Source organism: Strix aluco, chromosome 16 (genome assembly GCF_031877795.1).
Source record: "Strix aluco isolate bStrAlu1 chromosome 16, bStrAlu1.hap1, whole genome shotgun sequence".
Lineage (NCBI taxonomy): Eukaryota > Metazoa > Chordata > Aves > Strigiformes > Strigidae > Strix > Strix aluco.
In genome coordinates this window covers 11,177,330-11,199,712 of record NC_133946.1, presented here as the reverse complement: position 1 = coordinate 11,199,712, position 22,383 = coordinate 11,177,330, and the positions used below count along the sequence as shown (strand labels likewise).

Below are 22,383 nucleotides of genomic sequence, written 5' to 3'. Positions count from 1 at the left end.
GCTGTAGTTCCCGCCCAGGGGCGGCACTGATGCCTCTTCCCCCTCATGTAGGGCGGTGAGGCCGCGACGACGCGAAGGCAGAGTAAGGCGGCTGTGAGCGCAGCAGGTGGGGGGCAAGAGAGCTTTTATTGAGTCCGAGGAGAGCAAAGGGGAGGCGGGCGCTGTTTGCATGTGGTAACTCAGGGGGTGGCGGGGCCCTGTGGGCCTGACCCGGGGGGCTGTGGGCCTGCCTAGGGGTCTGTAGGCTTGGTCTGAGGGTCTGCGGACGTAGCTGGGGGCTCTGCAGGCTTGGCTGGGTGTTCTGAGGGTCTGTGGGCCTGACTGGGGGTTCTGCAGGCTTGGCTAGAGATTCCGTGGGTTTGGCTAGGAGGTCTGCAGGCTTGGTCTGAGGCTCTGTGGGCTTGGCTGGGGGCTCTGCAGGCTTGGCTGGGGGTTCTGAGGGGCTGCAGGCTTGGTCTGAGGGTCTGTGGGCCTGGCTGGAGGCTTTAGGGGGCTGGCTAGGAGCTCTGTGGGCCTGGCCTGAGGGGCTGCAGGCTTGGCTAGGGGGTCTGCAGGCCTGCCTAGGGACTGCAGGCTTGGTCTGAGGCTCTGCGGATCTGGCTGGGGGGGCTGTAGGCCTAGCCTGAGTGGGGCCTATGGAAGTCTGGGCCTGTTCCAGGGGGTTTGGGCAGCCCCAGGGAGGTGCTGTGGACCCCTTCCTCAGATTCAGAAAGTAGTGGGGGGGCACCACGGCAGAGGGCCAGGACAAGATATCTCTAACCCAGCTGGTCGTCATCATCTTTTGGCTGCTCATCCCCGTTGGTGGCCTCCGCTGGGTGGTCATCACTGTCGTCTTTGCTGCCATCGCCCTCTGAGCCTGTCTCATCCGAGTCGTCCTCCTCCAAGTAGCGGTAACCGCACATCTTGTGGCGTGGGCGGGGGATGCGGGGCAGGCGGTACGCCACATGCTGCGCCAGCTTGTGCTCCATCCAGAGGTAGGTCCCCACTGCCACTGCCAGTGTCAGCAGCATGATGGAGAGCTTGGCCTGCAGGACGGCAAAACAGGGGATTAGCATGGCACTGCAACCCCCACTCTAAGCCTGGCAGGCCCCAGAGGTGATAGAACCGGTTGGGGGGACACAGCGGGGATGGCCACCCACCCGCTTACCTTCATGGGCAGCCCCGACCACAGGTAGACGGTGAAGATTGCCAGGGCCTGCCACCAGTGGTAGATGGTGAAGATGAAGTCCTGGCGCTCCTTGTCCTCATACAGCATGCCCAGGAGGACTGTGCCGGAGGAGACCGGCTGTCAGCATCTCCCCTCCCGTGCTCATGTCCCCTCTTGGGGCACTGTTAGCAGGACGCAGCCGTGAGGGGTCTGTCCTGCTCCTTGTCAGCAGGTCCAAGGAGCTTGGGGGGCACCAAGTTGCAGTGCAAGGGGACGTGAGAAGATGCATCGGGGAGCTGGGGGCCAACCTGGCTGTGCCAGGGGACAAGAGAGGCTGCGTCAGGGACCTTCACGGTACTCACTGCTAATGCTGGTCTTGTTGAGGGCGCTCCCTGTGCCCCAGAGCACGATGATGGCGTAGAGTAGAGGTGCCTGGACCAGATTCCGGGGCTCGGGTGCCCAGCAGAAAAGAGTCACCAGGAGGGCAGCGTGGAGGAGGGCTCCGGCCAGCAGCGGGATCTGCCGCCGCAGGCGCAGCATGCAGAGGGCCAGGCTGGAGCAGGCCGAGGCGGAGAAGCCGTAGGCCATGAGGAGGTATGCCAGCTTCTCCAGCCCCAGGGCACACACACCGTAGTTCTGCAGCGAGGACAGGCTCAGCGTCGCTCTGTCCCCGCTCTGTCACCCCCCGCCCTGTCCCCGGGCCCTACCAGGGAGAAGCCAGTGCAGACGAAGAGCACCTCGAAGCCGCTGTAGATGAACAAGGGGAAGAGGTGGCGCAGGCGATAATCCCGCATGTGCTTGAAAGGCAGCTGGAAAATGTTCCCCCAGCCGATGCTGCGCAGGTCGATCTCCTCCGTGGGCCGATATGCTGAGCCGCAGAGCACCAGGACCTGCAGCGCAGCCGTGGGTGAGGCACCAACAGCCTCCCAGCCCGCCCCCTGCCCTGCCTGCCCCGGCACTCACCACCAGCATGGCAAGGAAGGCAGCCGCCATCAAGGCGCTCTCCACGATGATGAGGTTGACGCTGCGGGGCAGGCTCTGCAGCACTGTCTTGTTGAAGCCAGGCAGCGTGCCGTGGCTCAAGGTCCCTGCCGGGGCAAGGAGGGGAAACACGCCGCGGCTCAGCCCCAACCGGCAAGCTCCCCGCACCGTCCACTGTGCCATCCCATGCGCTCACCGCAGTGCTTGACCCCAAAGAGCGTGTGGTTGAGCTGGTAGAGGTAGTTGTTGAGGAAGAAGAGCATCGGCATCTGAGCGCAGACGAAACTCAACTGGAAGACGTATAGAGGGGGATGCTCAGCCCCCCGGGCTGCCCGGTGTGGCCTCCCCACCCCGACCCGTGCCGCGCTCCCCGCCAGTGCTCACGTGGAAGCAGGCATAGAAGACGGTCTGGAAGACGACGACGTAGGTGTTGCAGGCACCCCGCGGCGCCCGCTGCTGCTCCTGCACGTGCTCCTCCTTGTAGTTGACGTGCTCGTAGTACTTCTGGGCCATCCTGCATGGCATGGCGGCTCAGCTGGTGCCCCCCAGATCCCCCCCAACTGCCCCCCCCCCACTGCCTACCGCGTGATGTAGTTGCCCATGGAAGCCCAGAGGGGCACGATGGCCACCCCGATGGCTACGGCGGAGGGCACCAGCGTGTAGTAGCGCTCCCAGTAGTTGCTGGAGACGAAGAGGGCGTAGATGCCCACCGCCAGGAACATGGCCCACTTGGTGCCGAAAAATCTGCCGGGGTGAGGAAGAGGAAGAGTGGGTGACCGTGCCGGCGTGCTGGCGGGGAGTGTGGGCGGCGCTGTACCTGATGAGGACGGGCGTGTAGAGCAGCGCCGCGATGGGGGTGATGTTGATGCCCATCAGCACCTTGTGGTCGATGTCCTCCAGTTGTATGTTGCTGTACTTCACCTCCCGGTAAGTCTCGTCGTAGTGCAGGATCAGCTGCATCTGTAGAAGGCCTGGCGGGGGGGGGGGGGGGTCCAGGGGCTGTCACCCCCCTCCCTGAGCCCCCCACAATGCAGCGGGGGGGGGGTGTGTGTGGGGGTGTCCCCAGGGAGGGGCAGGGCCATACCCAGGTAGACACCGTAGGTGAGCGTGCCGGCCAGGCTGGCAGCCACCACGTTCTTGACCACGCCGAGGCGTTTGCGGCGGAAATATTTCTGCTCCTCCTCCTCCTCGTTGTAGTCGGGGTGAGCACCCACAAAATCATCCAGCTGCGGGGCACCCTGGCTGTCAGAGCCCTGGGGATGGCCACCGAGGGCACAGCCCCCCGTGGGTGTCCCCCCCCTCAGCCTCACCTGTGTATCTGTCCCCTCGGCCCCCGGCCCATCGCCCGCCACTGTCTTGGCTGCGTCCTGGTAGCAGCTGGGGTCTTTCTCCATTGCTGCCTCTGCAGGGGGGTGCCTGGATGGTGTCAGGGGACCCCGTTGGCACCCCCAAACCCTGCACCCATGTGTCTTGTACCCCCAGAGCTGCACCCATAGGCCCAGCACCCCCAGCCCCTGTACCCATGTGCTTTGCACCCCTATGTCTTGCACCCCCCAGCCTCTGCACCCATGTCTTGGCACCCCCAGCCCTTGCACCCTGCACCCCGACGCCGTGCACCTATGTGTTTTTCACCCAGCACCCCCAGATCCTGCACCCAGCACCCCCCGGGACCCTGCACCCCAGCCCCAAGCTCCCCGGTACCGGCGCTAAACGGGGCGGGGCGGGCGCCGCTTCCTCTTTCGGACAGCGCGGGCGGGACGGGGGCGTTTAAAGGGGCCGCTCCCGCACCCCCTAGCACCCTGTGCCCCCCGAATCCCACACCCCTCGTGTCCTGCAGCCCCCCCTGGACCTGGTCCCGGCCCGTCTGCGCTGCTGCTGCTGCCTCCGGTCCGCACCCGTTGCACCCCCAACCCGTGCCTGTTCTCAGCACCCTGACCCCCCCTGCACAGCACCCTGACCCTCCTGGACAGCACCCATTGCACCCCTCCCTTGCACAGCACCCACCCCAACCCCCTCAGCCCCCATTCTGCTCCCTGCACAGCACCCCGCTCCCCAGCACCCCTGTGTCCCCCCCCAGCACTCCCACCAGGCCCTGGTGTGGGTGCTGCCTGCTCAGGCTGGTGCTGAGTGCCTGCTCTGCTGCTCTCGCTTCCCCTTCCCGGCCCGGGTGATGTGGCAGGGTGTCTGGGTCGGGGGGGGGGACGCTCCATTTTAGGGGTGTGAGGCTGGTTTGGGGGGTGGTAGGGCATATGCCTCTCCCCACATCACCCAAAACCCGGGGTCAGGCAGGTGGCGATGCTGGGGTGCCCGTGGCCGTGCTGTGTCGGTGCCCCAGGGCAGGGTGGGGAGGGGGAAATCTCCGTCACGGGGGCAGGATCCGGCCCAGCCGGTAGCGGAGGATTCTTGAGATGCGGTGGAGGAGCAGCCAGTGCCACGTGGGGAGGGTGCTGAGCCAGGAAGGGCCACAGCAACGGTGCAGGATGCGGCCCCGGGGGCTGCCAGGGAGCCACACCCACCCGAGACCCCCTTTGCCCCGAAAAGAGCCAAGAGGAGCCACATTGGGGTGCCAGGGGGAAAGGGCTGTTCCTGGGGGGTGCAGGTTTGTGGCCCCGAAACTGAGCAGTGGTGGGCAGGGGGGACAGTCTGTGGGTGCAACACCTCCTGCAGCGTGTTCCCTCTGGGACCAATTTGGGTCCCCAGCACCCTGCAACCCTCAGGTCTGCAGCCGCCTCCGTTCGGGCTCTGGTGACACCGATGGGCAGCGGGTCCCCTGGTTTTCCCCATCCCTGGGGGCGGTGCAGGACATCTCCTCCCCGGTCCCAAATTGGGATGGGGGACCCTGGTACGCCCCATGAGCTGATTTGGGGTACTGATCCACTGCTGTCCCTTGCGGGTGGACATGTGGCATCGTCCGGGGAGGCAGGGGCTGCTTGGCGACAGCTGTGCCCCTCTCAAAACCAGGGTTTCCCCAGGCATCACGGCCCAGCTCATGGTGCCAATTTGGGGTGCTGTTGGGGACACACACACACACACACTCCCCCATTCCCCTTTCCCTGGGGGGGCTGCTGTGGGTCCCTGGGGAGCATGGCCAGGGGGGCTGAACCTGGGGCACAGTGGCAGGGTGTGTGGGGCAGGGCTGCTGCCCTTCCTGTTTACAAAGTGGGGTAATTAGGGCCTGGCAGGGGGGAATGGCGTGTACAGTGATGGGTGTCTCTGGGGTCCCCGTGGGTCAGGATGGTCCCAGAGAGCTACGTAAGGGGTGTCTGTGGGGTCCCCATGGGTCAGGGTTGCCCAGGGAGCAGGGTGACGGGTGTCTGTGGGGTCCCCATGGCCCAGGGGAGCAGGATGATGGGTGTCTGTGGGGTCCCTGTGGGTCAGGGTGGCCCAGGGAGCAGGGTGAGGGGTGCGTATGGGGTCCCCATGGCCCAGTGGAGCAGGGTGAGGGGTGTCTGTGGGGTCCCCATGGCCCAGGGGAGCAGGATGGTGAGTGTCTGTGGGGTCCCTGTGGCTCAGGGCGGCCCAGGGAGCAGGGTGAGGGGTGTGTATGGGGTCCCCATGGCCCAGGGAGCAGGGTGAGGGGTGTCTGTGGGGTCCCCATGGGTCAGGGTGGCCCAGGGAGCAGGGTGAGGGGTGTCTGTGGGTCCCAGTGGGTCAAAGTTCATGGTGGTGGTTTGGTGGCCATGGGAGTTCCCCAATGTCACCGTCCCATGGGGGAGGTCCCATCCCAGGCCTTGTCCCCACTGCCAGCCCCACGGAGGCGGGGTGCTGTCTCCCCACTGCCAGCCCCACAGAGGCGGGGCACAGCCCTGCCCGCCCCTGGCCGTGGGGCCTGGCCACCAGCCCCACAGCATTTAGGAGGGGGCACCCCAAACCTCGGCAGTGCCAGCCTGGCCTCGCGCTCTTCTGGCCACCCCTCAGCGCCCCCCGGTAGGTTCTGGGGGACTGGGGACACCCCTGTGCATGGCCCCATGCAGGTGGAGGCTGTGGGGCACTGGACACCCCGCTGGGTGGGTTTCCTCAAAGGGTGGGTGCGTGGGGCAGGAAGGGGGGCAGATGTGGGGCTGCAGCTCTGGCCCCCAGCTCTGGGGATGGCTGCATTGCGCTGGGGGAGCGATGCCATCACCCAAAGGCGAGCTGGGCTGTGGCAGAACTGGTGCTGGCTCACACAGCCCCACAGCGGGGTCCCTGGGGACCCCCATGGAGCAGCTGGGGATGCTGCCCCACACCGGGGTCCCTGAGGTCCCCGTGGGGTGACCCCACATCAGTCCTTGGCTGGAGGTTGGTGGCCATCCCAGAGCACGGGGAGGGCCCGGGAATCTCAGGCATCCCCCGCTGGGCGCACCGGGGCCTCTGGCAGCCGCGCCGGGCTGAGTCACCCCATGGCTGGGACAGCCCCGAGCACCAAGTCACCCTTCAAAGGTGCCGCGGGCAGCTCAGGGCACAGGTGGCTGTGGGGTGACTCCTCTTGGGACCAAGCCGGCATCTCCGGCGTTTCCAGCCCCGGCGTAACCCACCCCGTGTCTCTTCCCCAGGGCCACCACGCTCTCCGTGGAGACCAGCAGCTCCTCGCCACAGCTCGGCATGTACCAGTCCCTTGAGCCCTCTGGCCAGCAGCCCCCGGGCTACGGCAAGTGCAGCTCGGTGGGCAGCAATGCTGGGAAAGCTGCCAGCTGCGGCGCAGGCAGCGGAGGCGTCGGGAAGGGGCCGGAGATCTGCAGTGCCGTAGGGTGAGAGCGAGGGGCAGAAGGGAGATGGGGTGCTTGGGGTGAGGTGGGCAGGGAGGTTGCTGTGGCAGTGCGGGGGGTCCCCGGGTTGGTGCTGATGAGGGGTGCTGGGAGGACAAGTTTGGGGTCCGTGGGCCACCACACCCCAGCGTGGCCCAAGGGAGGAGACAAGGAATGGTGCCGTAGGGGAGCTGCTCCTGGCAGCAAGGGGAGGACTCAGGGTGTGGACTCCCTGCCCTCTCCCCAGGGACTCTGGGCTCCAGTTTGATACTGGATTGGGGCGACGCGGGGCTGGGGTGATGTGGAGCTCCTCTCCCTCCTCACTGGGAGTACAAGGGGCTGGGATGGGGCTAGGGGGTCCCTTTGACACCCCCATCCCCGCAGCGGGAACCCCTACGCTGGGCTGGTGAGCCACCTGCGAGCAACCTGGCTCTCGGGGAAGACACGGCCCATGGAATATCGCGTGGCGCAGCTGGAGGCCCTGGGCCGCTTCTTGGATGAGAAGAAGCAGGACATCCTGGAGGCCACCGCCGCTGACATGGGCAAGGTGAGAGGAATCCGGGTGCTGAACACTGGGGTCACGTCTTTGGGGCCCTTTGTACGCCCCTTGTCTGGGTTTTGCATCTTCTTGGGGGCAGATGTGGAGCTCTGGGCATTGGGCTTCCCCTTGTCAGGGTCCTGCATCCCCCTTGATGTGCTCCAGGGCTGGTGGGGAGCTCCCGTGGGTGCTGGGTCTGTGGGGAGCACCCATGGGTGCTGGGTCCCTGTAGAGCTCCCCACAGCCAGGGTTAGCAGAAGCGTGTGTAGGGCAGGCTCGATGCCACTAAGCCTGTCCCTGCTGCGCTTAAACCGGGCAAAGCCCCCGTTGGCCGCTACAAGGTGGGAACCTTGGCATTCCCGAGCTTCGCCCCCATGCATCGAGCCCCCGGTGGCTTCATGCGACCACCGCAGAGGGTGATGTCCTGGGGTTGCTCCTTGCCAGCCCGGTCCCACCTGGGATTATCGGCGTTGTGCAACATGCTGGCCTTGCACATTCCTCCCAGGGCTGCTCAGGGCTCATCGGCCTCGCAGGGACTGGTTTTGCTGGCACGGCGCTGAGCCGTGTGGTGGCACGGGCAGGGATCTGGATGTGGCTCTGGCTATTGCGGCATGCCAGGAGCTCCCGGATGATCCGCTGAGGAAGCGGAAGCATTCTCAGCTCGCTTCGTTGTCCAGCTGCTTCAGGACCCTTTTCTCCCACTTTTTCCCTTCCTGGCGTGTGCTGCAGCCCACCCCACGCTTTGCTCACGTATTCAGAAATGTTTTCAGAGGTGCGGCTTGCCCTGGCGCAGTGTAACTGGTCTTATCTGGTAGAGATAACACTCGGACCCAAAGGACTTGTATCTGTGGGCGTATCGGCGCAGCAGCCCGTGCCCTCAGACACAGCTTTCAACACCCTGACATCTCCCAAAGCTTGTAATTGCCTTGTTTGTTTGAGGTGAGGGCCTTCTCCTTCAGCCAGGGCTTGATAGGCATCAGCACTTGGAGTGCGTCCTTCATCTCTCCTAATTGTATGTAATTAGAGCCGGTTGTCTAGTAATATGCTTGTTATGCAGCCGGGCCCTCATAGTTAGATGGACAATTCATCTGGTCTTACGTCTCTGAGGTGGGTACCTCCCCTCCAGGGATGCCGGTTTCTGTCTGTCGATGATTGAAGGCCCTTGGATGACCTCAGACTTAATATCCCATCTTACAACCTTCGTGTCCTGTCCAAACCCATAATGGCTCATCTTCATCGGCAATTTCCTCATTGTCCTAGTGATGCAACTGTCAGCCCGGGCCAAGAGCGGCTCCGTTGCTTCACCAGACATCCGATGGGCCCACTGTGAGCCCTCATGTTGAGGAGCAGCTCGGCCTCCTGGCAGCGGCGCCTATCCAGGCGCTTGAGCGGCGTTGGGGACCTGAAAGTCTCTTTGAGCTGGGCTTGGTGATGGAACGAGAGAACTTTCTAACCTCAAAGCGGTGTTTTGCTGTGGTGACGGGGGAAGGCTCCTGCCCAGGGATGCTTTTTGGTTGGAGGAGTCCAAAGGATGTCGTGGTGGAGCCCACTGCGCTTTGCCAACACGGCTTTGCAGCACGGGAGCTTTGCTCCTCCCGCTCTCCAGGGCGACGAGGGGCTTTACTGAGTTATCTTCTTGTGTCTTCACGCTTCTCCCACAAGAAGTCCTGAGCTGTGTCTTGCGGCTGCGCTTACAGCAGCGGGGAGCACCCACTGCGGGCAGGAAATGCCTCGGCGGCCCCTGTGATCCCGGCTCTGACATCCCGCCGCCGCTCCCGAGTCACTGTCCATTTAGTCATTGCCTGTTGGGACAGTGTATCTTGGAGAAACCTGCTGGGTTTGTTTAATTCCTCGACCGGGGTGTCTCACCCAGCCTGCCTCTCCCAGCCACGTGCCGGCTCGGTGTCGGAGCCCCGGCAGCTACAGGGGGGTTTCTGCCTGGAATGGGGGTCTGGTGGCGCTCAACCAAGCTCTGTCACAAGGCGTCTATTTGTATTTCTTTTGGAACAAAGCAAGGGCTTAAGTTCAGCTTTTGTGCATGGGCTGTAGGAGGGAGCTCAGGGCTTTGTTTCCAGCTCATGTCCCCAAGTGGAGGGACACAAATGCACCAGTGCCAGAGCACTGTCCCGTCCCAGGACAGCAGCGCGGAGCTGCCTCTCACACCAGTACCAGCTTCTCTGGAGCTCCTGGAGCTCCGGTGACGTCGCTTGGTCCCCTCTTGGCTCAGGGCCCTGTTGCCAGGTGAACAGTTCACAGATGCTGAGCTCAGGAGGCTGTTAAATCTTGTGAAGATGTTAAATATGTTTTTTTTTTTTTTCTTTCTGGCCATACACCTATTTTCATAAAATTCCAGGGACTGTGATATTCCCTGGGGGTTGCAGGAGGTGACAGCAACTTCTGCTTAAAGCTTCTCCTCCTCTTCATGGGCGGAAGAGGGGGGAGATGTCTCCTGCGGAAGGGGAGGAGATGGGGTCAGTGTTGGGGTGATGCTCATGGGATGTCTGTCTGTCCCCAGCCGTCCTTTGAGGCTTACTTCACGGAGATCCTCCTCTGCAAGAACGAGCTCAACGACACCCTGAATAACCTGTGCCACTGGATGAAGGACGAGCACGTGGACAAGAATCTGGTAAGGCCGAAGCTCTGGGCTGACCTGGAAGGGAAGAGGGGGAGGTGAATTACCAGCAGGGACAGGGAAGGGATCTTACCCCTGTACTCAGCACTGGTGAGGCCACACCTCGATGACTGGGTTCAGTTTTGGGCCCCTCACTCCAAAAGGCCATTGAATGACTCGAGTGTGTCCAGAGAAGGGCAACGAAGCTGGTGCAGGGTCTGGAGCACAGGTCTGATGGGGAGCGGCTGAGGGAACTGGGGGGGTTTAGTCTGGAGAAGAGGAGGCTGAGGGGAGACCTCATCACCCTCTACAACTCCCTGAAAGGAGGGTGCAGAGAGGGGGGATGAGTCTCCTGAACCAAGGAACAAGCGACAGGGCAAGAGGGAATGGCCTCAAGCTGCGCCAGGGCAGGGTCAGACTGGCTCTTAGGAAGTATTTCTTTGCAGAAGGGGTTGTTGGGCGTTGGAATGGGCTGCCCAGGGCAGGGGTGGAGTCCCCATCCCTGGAGGGGTTTAAGAGTGGGGCTGACCCAGCGCTGAGGGATCTGGTGGAGTTGAGAATGGTCAGTGTGAGGTTCATGGTGGGACTGGGTGATCTTCAAGGGCTTTTCCAACCCAGATGATTCTGTGATTCTGTAAATTGTGGTGGGAAGGGGCCGAGCGGGCTGGGGAGGGTAGTGCCGCGTGCTGGGCTGTGGCGGGGCAGGAGGTGCTGGGACCGGTGCTGAGGTTGTGGCCTTTCTTGCAGGTGACGCAGCTGGACTCGGCCTTCATCCGCAAGGACCCGTATGGGGTGGTGCTCATCATCGCGCCCTGGAACTACCCCATCCACCTCTTCCTTGTGCCCCTCATTGGGGCCATTGCTGCTGGTGAGCTGAACCTGGAGGATCGTGCCCAGCACAGCACCTTGTCCCCAGTCTGGGGTGGGGGGCAGAAGGGCTGGCAGTCACCATGTCACTGCGCTGACGGCCTGTCTCTCCCCCCTCCAGGTAACTGTGTCGTTGTCAAACCCTCGGAGACATCCAAGAACACGGAAAGACTTGTTGCTGAAATGCTGAGCTGCTACCTGGACAATGTAAGCAGCTCTCCCTGGCCCTGTCCCAGGGCCGTGCTGTCCCCAACCCTCCCGTGCACACACCAGCACCACCCCGGGGGGTTTCAGGTGCTGCCGTACCTCCTTCCCCCACGCTCAGCCGGTGCCCACCAGCCCAGGCTGCTGGTGGGGGGGACAGGGACAGCGTGGCCCCGGGAAGATGCTGACAGCAGGGGACCCTCCCTCTCCTTTTTCAGGACTGCTTTGCTGTGGTGACAGCTGGCGTGGAGGAGACCACCAGGCTGCTGGAGAACAAGTTCGACTACATCTTCTTCACTGGTACGTCCTGCCGGCCAGAGCAGAGCCTGGTTCTTGTGCAGTGCGAAAGAGGGGTTCCCTCTGACATACCACTGTGGCTTACCCTGCCCCTCGATGTGAGACAGCAGGCAGCCTGCCTGCAGACAGGCCCCCTTGCCCGCCCATGAAGGCGGCACGGCTTGTTGTGTCGGGGATCTGGTGTCAGGATCCGTTGGAGGATCCAAGGGGTGTGTTTCCGAGGCTCTGGGGGGACTTGGTGCATTTCCCCTGGCCCCGGCTCCCCAGAGCACCACATCCCGCAGCTGGTGGGATCCTCACCGCAATGCACCTCTTCCCTGCCCGCAGGCAGCCCCAGGGTGGGCAGGATTGTCATGACAGCCGCTGCCAAGCACCTGACGCCAGTGACTCTGGAGCTGGGGGGCAAGAACCCCTGTTACGTGTCTGACACCTGTGATGTGCAGAACGTGGCCCGGCGGGTGGCCTGGGGCCGCTTCTTCAATGCAGGACAGACCTGCATCGCTCCTGACTACGTGCTGTGCAGCGTGGAGATGCAGGAGAAGCTGATGCCCGCCTTGCGCGAGGCCATCACTGAGTTTTTTGGCTCCAACCCTCGGGAATCCCCCGATTTTGGCCGTATCGTGGGGGACAAGCAGTTCCGCCGCATCCGGGCGCTGCTGTGCAGCGGGCGCGTGGCTATTGGAGGACAGACGGACGAGAAAGAGCGTTACATCGGTGAGGGCCTGGGGTCTGGGGTTTGTGGGCCCACCCGTGCGTGCGCCCGGGGTGACACGTTGCTGTAACCCTTCTCCGCAGCTCCCACAGTGCTGGCGGACGTGCTGCCCTCTGACCCTGCCATGCAGGAGGAGATCTTCGGCCCCATCCTCCCCATCGTCGTCGTGGCCAACATGGATGAAGCCATTGACTTTATCAACGCGCGGCCGCGGCCGCTGGCCATCTACGCCTTCTCCTGTGACAGCAAGGTGCGTGCGGTTCTACAGAGCGGAAGGGGGATGAGGGAAATGGGGTGGTGGAGTCAGTGCCCACCTCAGCGAGCTCTGAGGGGTTTTTTGAGCCCAGCTGCTCCGGGACAGTGGCGTGATGGATGAGTTGGGTGATATTTGCCAAGCGCTGCTCATGGAGCCAAGGTGCAAGATCCACGTCCACCTTCTCTGTTTCCCTCCCAGGTGGTGAAACAGGTGCTGGAGTGCACAAGCAGCGGTGGCTTCTGCGGCAACGACACCCTGATGCACCTGACATTGACCTCGCTGCCCTTCGGTGGGATCGGTAAGTCCAAATCCCCCAACCTCCCAGCCCCGGCCAACGTGAGCCAGGTGTGATCCTACCCCTGGCGCTGAGCCATGTGGGCCATGGCGAGGAGGGGTCTCGGGGTAGATGGGGCACCCAGGCCTGGGCTGCGGGTCCAGGGGGCTTAATGCTTTGTCAGAAAATCCAGGTAGGGCCCCACCAGAAACCCTTTGCTTTAGTGCGCCAGGGCTGAGCTCTGGGGTTTTGTTTCTGCTGAACACACATGGAGCACTCTGAAGTTCCTTCTCTCTGTTCAACCGCAGCGTTGCAAATTCTTCATGTAGAAAGCAGGGAAATCTCTACCACTTGATTATTTCCCTGGTATTTCTGAGCAGTGTGGGCATGGTGAGTGAATTTTGTGCCGGGGTGGGGTTCCTGCGCTGCTCAGGCTCACCTGGGAGCTCCTCAAGCGCTGCTCCCGTCGGTCTGTCCGTCACTCTGCCCCTCGGGTGGGAGCACGTCCGGCTCGTGCCGCTCCCTCCTGCAGACAGCGGGGTGCTGGATAGGAGCCCTTAAGGTCGCTCAGGAGCTGGCTTGTACGTTCATTCTACCTTTTAGGAGTAAATATGAGCAAAACACTTATAAATGTTTGGAGAACCTGCTTGTGGTAACTTGGAGGTTGTCCTGGGCAAAGAGGGAGTTTCTGCTCTCCAGGGGCAACAACAATTGTTTTTCCAGGTGAAAAATGAAGTCTGCCCAGCCCTGGGCCCTGGTTGTAGCATTGCCCAGGGAAGAGCACAGGAATACAGGGAGCTGCTGCTGCTGTTTCCCAGCGATACTTTCCCAGGGTCCTGGTCTCTTCCCCAGAATATTCTCTGGGGAAAATACCTCGTTTTTACACTGCACGTGCCCAGCATCTCTGTCGGGGCTGAGGGCTGATTCAGACATAATAAGACACCGTGACAGCAAAGCACAATTAATTCCTCGCCTGACTGTGGCTCAGGGAACAATTTTTGGTGGTTCCCATCCTGTAACTTATCTTTATGGAAATGATTCAGACAAAGGGCCTCAAATTATCCGGTGAAGCCGTTTTTATAGCAGCCCGGTCAGGTGAAGGGTCTGAAGTCATCGGGGTGAGATGGCGTTCACCAAAGCTTCCACGGTAGCTTGGATGTGAAGTCACTGGGCTGTTAACCACGACGTGCAATCCCGAGCTTAAACCAGCCACAGGAATTGGGAGAACTGGCGTTGCCAATGTGGTTCCAATTTTTTTAAGAGCTCTGGGAAGAAGCTGCCCTTTGTAGGGGCCACGCTGGCGGCTCCTAACCAGGGGTAGGTACGGTAGAGCACTGTAGAGGTTGGAGAGGGGAATGGAGCCTCATAGACCCAGCAAAATTTATGTAGATACACGTAGGCCGTAAAAATAACGCACCAGGGGTGAGCTGCGGAAGGATTTGCTGGACTGAGTAGCTGTAGAACTGGAAAAGGTGCAGGGAAGGGTGAAATCTCTGCCGCCGCGTCCCCCTGTTGCTCAGCAGCGGGAGCGTTTGCATTGAGCAAAGCCTGTAAAGTTTTCTGTGTCTTGCCGCTGCTCGGCGTGGGCAGGACCAAGAGTCCCATAGCAAGTTTGGACCTGTGCTGTGCGTTGCAGGAAACAGCGGTTTGGGGAAATACCATGGTAAATTCACCTTCGACACCTTCACCCACCACCGTGGCTGTCTGCACCGCAACATGGGCCTGGAGGCCCTCAACGCCCTGCGCTACCCGCCCTACAGCCAGCAGAAGCTGGGGCTGCTGACGGCCACCTTTGAGATCAAGCGCAAGGGCACGTGCACGCTGCTCTGAGCGTCCCCTGCTGCTCACGGACTCGGCGGTGGGGGGACGACACGGACACTCCTGGCTGGATCCCCTGCCACTGGGGTGCGAACCCCCCCCTCCGCAGCACCTTAGTCCATGTCTTTTTGCCTCACTGCCACCCTGCTGCACATGGGACGGTGGGGACGGACATGCCGCTCCTGCCGAGCTGCCTCAGCTCCGGACCGTTTGCCACATTGGAAATGGCAAAAAGTTCTGGGCTTTTTTTGCCCTGTACTTCGAGAAACGGACCCTGCCAGGCTGAGGACTGGCTGTTAGCCCCACCACCTCTTAGACAGACCTTTCCTTTGCTTTCCCCCGGTGCCGGTTGTTGCTTTTCCCTCCAACTGTAGTAAAGACATTGCATTGAACTCTCCTGCCTGGCCTCGCCTCGCGCCTCAGTCACCCGGCTTTTGGGGGGGAACTGGGCAGGAATCTGGCAGCCGGCCGGACCCCCAGACCCCCTCTCTGTGTCCCCATCCGTCCCCCTGCCACCCTCAGCCCCACCATCACACCCCGCTGGGGTTGTGTGTGGGGCTGTGTGGCAATGGGGTGCCCCGGGGTTGGGTTTGGGGTGCGTTTTGCATCCCAAGTGGTTTGGAGCGGAGCCAGCGGTGACGCGCGGTGGGGCGGGCAGCCAAGGGGCAGAGCAGGAAACCGTCAGCCTCCCTCCCCTGAGGGAGAGCGGGTTGTAGCGGGGACTGGGGTGGCTGCCTGCACCCTGCCTGCACCCTGCCTGCCCCACGACTCGGCAGGGTCCCAGTTGCAGTGCCGGGCTCCCCGAGGCCACCTCCTGGGGGGGGGTTAAAACAACCCATTAGCTGGGGCGGGGGACCTGCAGTTTGCATCCCAAACAGCACAAGACCGCCGGCTGCCTGTCCAGCCTGTGGGCAACCCCGGTGTAACTCGTCCCACGCCGCTCCCGTGGGACCATGGAGACCGGCAGCAGCGGGGCCGGGAAAGCCCCGGAGGATGATGGTGATGGCGGGAAGGGGAGCATGGACGGCGATGCCGTGAGGTGAGAGCGTGTGGCCGGGATAGAGGGGAGGCAGGAGGGGTGCGGACGCTCTGCCCTCACCCCAGGGCTCCGGTTTGGTGCGAGGGTGGAGCAATGTGGAGCTCCTCTCTCATCACCGGGAGCATGAGGGGCTGGGATGGGGCTGGGGGGTCCCCCTGACACCCCCATCCCCGCAGCGGGAACCCCTACGCCGGGCTGGTGAGGCGCCTGCGAGCAACCTGGTTCTCGGGGAAGACACGGCCCATGGAATATCGCGTGGCGCAGCTGGAGGCGCTGGGCCGCTTCTTGGATGAGAAGAAGCAGGACATCCTGGAGGCCACCGCCGCTGACATGGGCAAGGTGAGAGGGGGGGCTGGGAACTGGGGGACCCCATGGCCAGAGGAGCTGAGGGGCTGCCCTGCCCACAGCCCTGCCCGCAGTGTGGGCAGAGCGGGGCTGTGGGGAGCGTCCAGCTGTAATTCGCCATTCCCAGCCTCAGTTTACGTCTTTTCTGGGCAGGTTCATCCCCAACTCCTGTCACCCCCTCTGTGTCCTCCCTGCTTTGGATTTTCCACCTGATGTTGTCCCAGTTCCCCTCTCCCAGTGCTCAGCTGCAGCTCTCAGAGCTCCAAACCCACGGCTTTGCATCATCCCCTGCCTCTTTGCTCCCCCCCTCCCATGTCGGGGTCACCAAGAGCAGAGCAGACCCATCCCCTACGTCTCCAAAAGTCCTCAGAGAGCTCCAGCCCCTCCCTTCCCACCCCCCAGCTTGATCGTTCCCCCTTTGGTCCAGCTCATCCACCCACAGCCAGAGCCTCACACCCCACCCAGGGCTCATCATCTACTGTTTTCCACCCTCAACTTCCCTTTGCATGCCCTCCCCACCCTCACCGTGCTCTGCATCAGGGGGATCCACATCACTTGTCCTATTTTTAAGCAGCCAGCTCTTGTGCTGAGAGCAGACGTGCCTTAGTAACACCCCCGCCAGCTCACACAAGGAGCGAGACCAAAGGTCTGTCCAGCCCAGGCTTGCAAAAGGATGCTCAGAAACAGGGTAAATACAGACGATACTTCCAAATTATTTTTGGAAGGCAGCAATGCTGCCTCCTGTCCTCATCCTTCTGTCTGTGGTTCATCCAGCCTCTTCTTACAGGCTTGGGGAGGAGTGTCTGGAGAGCTGCCAGTCAGAGAGGGACCTGAGGGGTTTGACTGCCAGCCAGCTGAACAGGAGCCAGCAGTGTGCCCAGGTGGCCAAGAAGGCCAATGGCATCCTGGCTTGTATCAGCAATAGTGTGGCCAGCAGGGACAGGGAAGGGATCTTCCCCCTGTACTCGGCACTGGTGAGGCCGGCCCTCGATGACTGGGTTCAGTTTTGGGCCCCTCACTCCAAAAAGGCCATGGAATGACTCGAGCGTGTCCAGAGAAGGGCAACGGAGCTGGTGCAGGGTCTGGAGCACAGGTCTGATGGGGAGCGGCTGAGGGAACTGGGGGGGTTTAGTCTGGAGAAGAGGAGGCTGAGGGGAGACCTCATCACCCTCTACAACTCCCTGAAAGGAGGGTGCAGAGAGGGGGGATGAGTCTCCTGAACCAAGGAACAAGCGACAGGACAAGAGGGAATGGCCTCAAGCTGCACCAGGGCAGGGTCAGACTGGCTCTTAGGAAGTATTTCTTTGCAGAAGGGGTTGTTGGGCGTTGGAATGGGCTGCCCAGGGCAGGGGGGGAGTCTCCATCCCTGGAGGGGTTGAAGAGTGGGGTCGACCCAGCGCTGAGGGGTCTGGTGGAGTTGAGAACGGTCAGGGTGAGGTTCATGGTTGGATTGGATGATCTTCAAGGGCTTTTCCAACCCAGATGATTCCGGGATTCTTGAAGACTCATTGGACCCTTCCTGGTCGCTGGGTCTCTGCTTCTTCTTTCTTCTACTCTACAGTGAGGTACCAGGCTCGGTGTTTTCCAGCCTCAATTTGGAAAGCCCCGGCACAAACCCAACTGCTCCAGCCCACCTGAGACACCCCGCTCGCCCCAATGCCCACCGCAGTGGGCCAAGAGCCATCGTTAGTGTTGGTTTTGCTTCCTCATTTGCCTGAGGTTCCCTTTTCCTTGGAAGAGCCATCCAATGTGTCAGTCTGCTTGTGTTATCCCCTTTCTCCCTCCCTGGAGGGGCAGCCCAGCTTCTCCCTTGGTCCTGCTTCTCCTCCTGATGTCGTGCTGAGCCACGTGGCTGTGCTGCTCCCAAACTCTTCGCCCTTTGGGCTCCCTCTCTGCGTGACCGTCACTCCTCCCGCCCTGCTGAGAACAACCTTTGCTTCCTCTGCTCCTTCCTTCCCAGACTCTGTTGTGGATCTCCTCCCCGCTTTCTCAGCTCACTACCAAAAAGCCCTCCACAAACAGGTTCCAAAATCTGGATATTCCCTTTTCTCCTGTATTTCCTCCCAAATCTTGACACCTGGGTGGTGGATATCCCCCAGGACCGGCTGGTTTTATCCTTCAAACCTGCCACTTCCCCACCAGTCCCTGTCCACCTTCACCTGCCACCGTACCCCTGGGTGAGAAGAAACCCAACTGTGGGACAAACACTGAGGGGTCCCCTGTTGATCGAAGGTGAGGAGCTGCTGGCAGAGCCCAACTCGGCACCGGTGCTATTCCCATGCCGGTGACACCTCCTCAGAGTGAAAGTCAAAGCCAGGTGAAGGGGGATGGTGGCAGGATTTGCACCCGGACGTCTTCTGAGCTTTTATTGATTGGGCTAAATCCTTGAAGACTTAGCTGAGTTGCTCTCTGGCAGGTTGTAAAAACCAGTCTGTCCTGCTGGAGTCCATCAACTTGTTCTGCTTGCGTGTGAAAACACACGTGCTAGAAAAAGGGGTTGTGACTTGGGATGCTCTTGCCTCCAGACCAAACAGGATTCAGTAGCCAGACCAGCCCTTTCTTCCCCCAAATGCCACCACTGCCTTCACAGACCCCTCTCCTCCCCAAATTCTTAATTTTCCTGGACCTCAGCTGAGCTCCCAGCAGGGAAAACCCGGCCACAGGCAGGTTACTGCCTACAGGACAGGCCTGGTGATACTGCAACAGGACTCTGGAGCTCAGCAACACCCCACATTGCAAGCGCAGTGGGGCTCCCCCCTTCCCCGTGGCAGGCTGCGCCGTGCAGCTCGGGGGTGAGAGCGAATTGTGCATCCACCGTGGGACATGAAGGGCTTGGCGCCCTAAATCCTGAATAAAAAAAAAAAAAAATATGCAGGGTAGGGGTAAGAGGTGCTGCAGCACGTGCAGAGCTGACACGTAGGGTGCTCTGTCTGCAGCCGCCCTTTGAAGCCGAATTCACCGAGGTCCTCCTCTGCAAGAACGAGCTCCATGAGACGCTGAACAACTTGTCCCGCTGGATGAAGGACAAGCACGTGGACAAGAATCTGGTAAGGGGGAAAATGAGGGAGAGGATGGGGGGCAGGACCCCCTTGGCCAGGCAGAGATGGGTGGGGTGTGGGCACGGCGGCGGTGGGGCAACGGAGCACTCCGGGGTGTCCCACAGGTGACACAGTTGGACTCGGCCTTCATCCGCAAGGACCCGTACGGGGTGGTGCTCATCATCGCGCCCTGGAACTGCCCCATCTACGTCATCCTGGTGCCGCTCATTGGGGCTATCGCTGCTGGTGAGCTGAACCTGGAGGATCCAGACTGTGCCGGGCACCGGCAAGGGCACCTTGTCCCCAGGCTGGGGGGGCCAGAAGGGCTGGCAGTCACCATGTCACTGCGCTGACAGCCTGTCTCTCCCCCCCAGGTAACTGTGTCATTGTCAAACCCTCGGAGATGACCAAGAACTCAGAGAGACTTGTGGCTGAAGCGCTGCCCAGCTACCTGGACAATGTAAGCAGCTCTCCCTGGCCCTGTCCCAGGGCCGTGCTGTCCCCAACCCTCCCGTGCACACACCAGCACCACCCCGGGGGGTTTCAGGTGCTGCCGTACCTCCTTCCCCCACGCTCAGCTGGTGCCCACCAGCCCAGGCTGCTGGTGGTGGGGACAGGGACAGTGTGGCCCCGGGAAGATGCTGACAGCAGGGGACCCTCCCTCTCCTTTTTCAGGACTGCTTTGCTGTGGTGACGGCTGGTGTGCAGGAGACCACCAGGCTGCTGGAGAACAAGTTTGACTACATCTTCTTCACCGGTACGTCCCGCCGGCCAGAGCAGAGCCTGGTTTTTGTGCAGTGCGAAAGAGGGGTTCCCTCTGACACCCCGCTGTGGCTTACCCTGCCCCTCGATGTGAGACAGCAGGCAGCCTGCCTGCAGACAGGCCTCCTTGCCTGCCCGTGAAGGCGGCACGGCTTGTTGTGTCGAGGATCTGGTGGCCGGATCTGGCGCAGGATCTGCCACAAACCTGTCTGAGGATCTAACAGCCATAACTGGCTTTTGTAATGGCTGAACTGGGGGATGCAGTAGAGCTGGAGAGGGTGCTGGGGGCGCAGGCTCAGCCCTAAGCTGCACACCAAGGTGGGTGCAGGACAGGAGTGGGACTTGACGTATCTCGTCTGGCTCCTCATCAGGTGAAGCCCACGGGTCGGGCTGTAGTGTGGTGGGATCCTCCCTGTGATGCATCTTTTCCTGGCCCGCAGGCAGCCCCTCTGTGGGGAGGATTGTGATGGCAGCTGCTGCCAAGCACTTGACACCGGTGACGCTGGAGCTGGGGGGTAAGAACCCCTGTTACGTGTCTGACACCTGCGATGTGCAGAACGTGGCCCGGCGGGTGGCCTGGGGCCGCTTCTACAACACGGGACAGACCTGCATCGCGCCCGAGTACGTGCTGTGCAGCGTGGAGATGCGGGAGAAGCTGCTGCCCGCTCTGCATAAGGCCATCACTGATTTTTACGGCCCCAAGCCTCAGGAATCCCCTGATTTTGGCCGCATTGTGGGGGACAAGCACTTCCAGCGGGTGCAGACACTGCTGCGCAGTGGGCGTGCGGTCATCGGAGGACAGACGGATGAGAAGGAGCACTACATTGGTGAGGGCTTGGACTTCACCTAAGTCTTCATCTTTCAATGGAGCAGACTTGGATTTTGGAGAGGGTCTTGCAGCTGAAGGGGAGGTTCTAGATGGAAGTGACATTTAGGGAAGGTTTGCAGGGGAATGGGGGAGCTTGGCGAGGCGTCCTATCTTAGAGGATGTACGGGACTTGGCGAGAGGACCGAGGTGTCATCTCCAGCCTCCGGGCATGGCTGATGCCTTCGGGTTTCTTTCTCTGCAGCTCCCACGGTGCTGGTGGACGTGCAGCCCTCCGATCCGATCATGCAGGAGGAGATTTTCGGCCCTGTCCTGCCCATTGTCACTGTGGCCAACGTGGATGAAGCCATTGACTTCATCAATAGCCGTGAGCGGCCGCTGGTTGTGTACGCCTTCTCCTCCGATGACAAGGTAGAGCGTACAGGCCAGGGCTACGCTTGCCCCATGCCCCTTGGCAAGTGTATTCAGCTGTGTTCAGGCTCCAATAATTTTTTTTAGAGCAGACAGCCCTGGTTGTGGGGGAGGGATTGCAGCTGGAGGGGTGGGAACAGGGCACGAGACCCACATCCACCTTCTCTGTTTCCCTCCCAGGTGGTGAACCAGGTGCTGGAGCGCACAAGCAGTGGTGGCTTCTGTGGCAATGACACCCTGATGCACGTGACATTGACCTCGCTGCCCTTCGGTGGGATCGGTAGGTCCAAATCCCTCAACCTGCCGGTCCCAGCCAATGTGAGCCGGGCGTGATCCTACCCCTGGTGCTGAGCCATGTGGGCCACGGCGAGGAGGGGTCTCGGGGGAGACGGGGCACTCAGGCCTGGGCCCAGGGGGCTTAATGGTCTGTCGGAAAATCCTTTTGCACCAGGTAGGGCCCCACCAGAAGCCCTTTGCTTTGCTGCGCCAGGGCTGAGCTCTGGGGCTTTGTTTCTGCTGAACACAGGTGGAGCACTCTGAGGTTCCTTCTCCCCATGTTTGTCATCCCAAGCACATTGTTCCTTGTGTACATGGAAACGTCTTGTTTAAAAGACAGGGCATTTTGAATGTGGCCACCAGAGAAACATCTCTAGACCTTCCTTTCCACACGCAGTGCCTCCGCAGGGCACCAGCAGCCAGCCTGTCGCACCCATCCCACTGCTGTGCTACCCCTTGTCTCTGCAGGAGGGAGCTTGGAAATTGTCACTTTATCACCGTTTTCAGGAACTCAGAACTTCAGTTTTTCATGGATCTCCTTTTTGGGCTGTGGGTCTGAACACAACTTCCTATGAAATCCCAAATGTACACATGTTCCTTTATGCAATGCAGGTCTTAAGGAGTTTATTGAGGAGTAAACAGCAGGGGCTCCAGCTCACAGCACAGCAGAGATTCTGTGAGGGTGAAAAACTTTACAAGCATTTGCCATCATCCCACCTCAGATCTAACAAATCACCCAAGGGTGATATTTTTAAGGCAAACTTACTTAGATGTGCAATTTCTGACGGCCCTCCCTCTTGCTTCACGCGAAGCTTTTGTAAACCTGCAGGCCTTGAAAAGGTCTAAATTTTGTTCTGAACCTTTTTGTTGAAGTCTCCCGCTGGAAAGAGGCAGCCGAGGAGGCTGTTGCTTCGTTTCCTGGTGTCCAATCGGGGCCCTGTGCTCTGCCTTGCAGGAAACAGCGGTATGGGGATGCAGCACGGCAAATTCACCTTCGACACCTTCACCCACCACCGCGGCTGCCTGCACCGCGGCATGGGCCGGGAGGCCCTCATCGCCCTGCGCTACCCGCCCTACAGCCAGCAGAAGCTGGGGCTCGTCCGCGCCGCCTCCGAGGTGAAGCGCAAAGGCAGCTGCATCCTGCTCTGAGGGGCCGCCGCCATGACGCCTCCTGCTGCCAGGGCGGCGGTCCGGGGGGCCAGGGGCAATAAAAGGCGTTTCCTTGCAACCGGTGGCCTCCCGCAGCTCCCCGCCGCC

At 61.3% G+C, this 22,383-nt stretch overlaps 3 protein-coding genes across 4 annotated transcripts; 2 read left to right on the top strand and 1 right to left on the bottom strand.

Annotated features, from left to right (window-relative positions):
* Nucleotides 1–43: 43 nt before the first annotated feature.
* On the bottom strand, nucleotides 44–2,891 carry UNC93B1 (unc-93 homolog B1, TLR signaling regulator). Its single transcript, XM_074842631.1, has 9 exons — nucleotides 2,711–2,891; nucleotides 2,513–2,642; nucleotides 2,325–2,418; nucleotides 2,111–2,235; nucleotides 1,855–2,037; nucleotides 1,510–1,783; nucleotides 1,148–1,266; nucleotides 761–1,025; nucleotides 44–633 (listed from the first exon to the last, which is right to left on the bottom strand). The coding sequence occupies exons 1-9, from the start codon at nucleotides 2,848–2,850 to the stop codon at nucleotides 44–46; spliced, it is 1,920 nt and encodes a 639-aa protein (XP_074698732.1). The 5' UTR covers nucleotides 2,851–2,891.
* Nucleotides 2,892–2,933: 42 nt separating this feature from the next.
* Nucleotides 2,934–14,821, top strand: LOC141930799 (aldehyde dehydrogenase family 3 member B1-like). The gene is made up of 11 exons (XM_074842135.1): nucleotides 2,934–3,055; nucleotides 6,661–6,855; nucleotides 7,237–7,399; nucleotides 9,906–10,016; nucleotides 10,749–10,869; nucleotides 10,990–11,075; nucleotides 11,291–11,372; nucleotides 11,697–12,083; nucleotides 12,165–12,331; nucleotides 12,536–12,635; nucleotides 14,248–14,821. The coding sequence occupies exons 1-11, from the start codon at nucleotides 2,979–2,981 to the stop codon at nucleotides 14,439–14,441; spliced, it is 1,683 nt and encodes a 560-aa protein (XP_074698236.1). The 5' UTR covers nucleotides 2,934–2,978; the 3' UTR covers nucleotides 14,442–14,821.
* A 319-nt stretch (nucleotides 14,822–15,140) lies between these two features.
* Nucleotides 15,141–22,354, top strand: LOC141930801 (aldehyde dehydrogenase family 3 member B1-like). 2 transcript variants are annotated; one of them, XM_074842137.1, is made up of 10 exons: nucleotides 15,141–15,468; nucleotides 15,645–15,807; nucleotides 18,750–18,860; nucleotides 18,977–19,097; nucleotides 19,226–19,311; nucleotides 19,527–19,608; nucleotides 20,054–20,440; nucleotides 20,684–20,850; nucleotides 21,031–21,130; nucleotides 22,082–22,354. In XM_074842137.1, exons 1-10 carry the CDS (start codon nucleotides 15,383–15,385, stop codon nucleotides 22,273–22,275), a joined length of 1,497 nt encoding a protein of 498 aa, XP_074698238.1. In that variant the 5' UTR covers nucleotides 15,141–15,382; the 3' UTR covers nucleotides 22,276–22,354. The 2 variants fall into 2 exon arrangements, with proteins under 2 accessions (XP_074698238.1, XP_074698239.1); XM_074842138.1 differs by lacking the exons at nucleotides 15,141–15,468; nucleotides 15,645–15,807; nucleotides 18,977–19,097 and having other exon boundaries at nucleotides 18,838–18,860.
* Nucleotides 22,355–22,383: the final 29 nt, after the last annotated feature.

Excerpts from the sequence above, each read along its gene's own strand:
- LOC141930801 (XM_074842137.1), top strand. The coding sequence starts at position 15,383 with ATGGAGACCGGCAGCAGCGGGGCCGGGAAAGCCCCGGAGGATGATGGT. Across the intron at positions 19,312-19,526 it reads TGCCCAGCTACCTGGACAAT|GACTGCTTTGCTGTGGTGAC; the intron begins GTAAGCAGCTCT and ends CTCCTTTTTCAG. Across the intron at positions 20,851-21,030 it reads CCTTCTCCTCCGATGACAAG|GTGGTGAACCAGGTGCTGGA; the intron begins GTAGAGCGTACA and ends TTTCCCTCCCAG.
- LOC141930799 (XM_074842135.1), top strand. The coding sequence starts at position 2,979 with ATGGGGGTGATGTTGATGCCCATCAGCACCTTGTGGTCGATGTCCTCC. Across the intron at positions 11,076-11,290 it reads TGAGCTGCTACCTGGACAAT|GACTGCTTTGCTGTGGTGAC; the intron begins GTAAGCAGCTCT and ends CTCCTTTTTCAG. Across the intron at positions 12,084-12,164 it reads CGAGAAAGAGCGTTACATCG|CTCCCACAGTGCTGGCGGAC; the intron begins GTGAGGGCCTGG and ends CCTTCTCCGCAG.
- UNC93B1 (XM_074842631.1), bottom strand. The coding sequence starts at position 2,850 with ATGTTCCTGGCGGTGGGCATCTACGCCCTCTTCGTCTCCAGCAACTAC. Across the intron at positions 2,643-2,710 it reads ATGGGCAACTACATCACGCG|GATGGCCCAGAAGTACTACG; the intron begins GTAGGCAGTGGG and ends CATGCCATGCAG. Across the intron at positions 1,026-1,147 it reads GGTCGGGGCTGCCCATGAAG|GCCAAGCTCTCCATCATGCT; the intron begins GTAAGCGGGTGG and ends GCCGTCCTGCAG.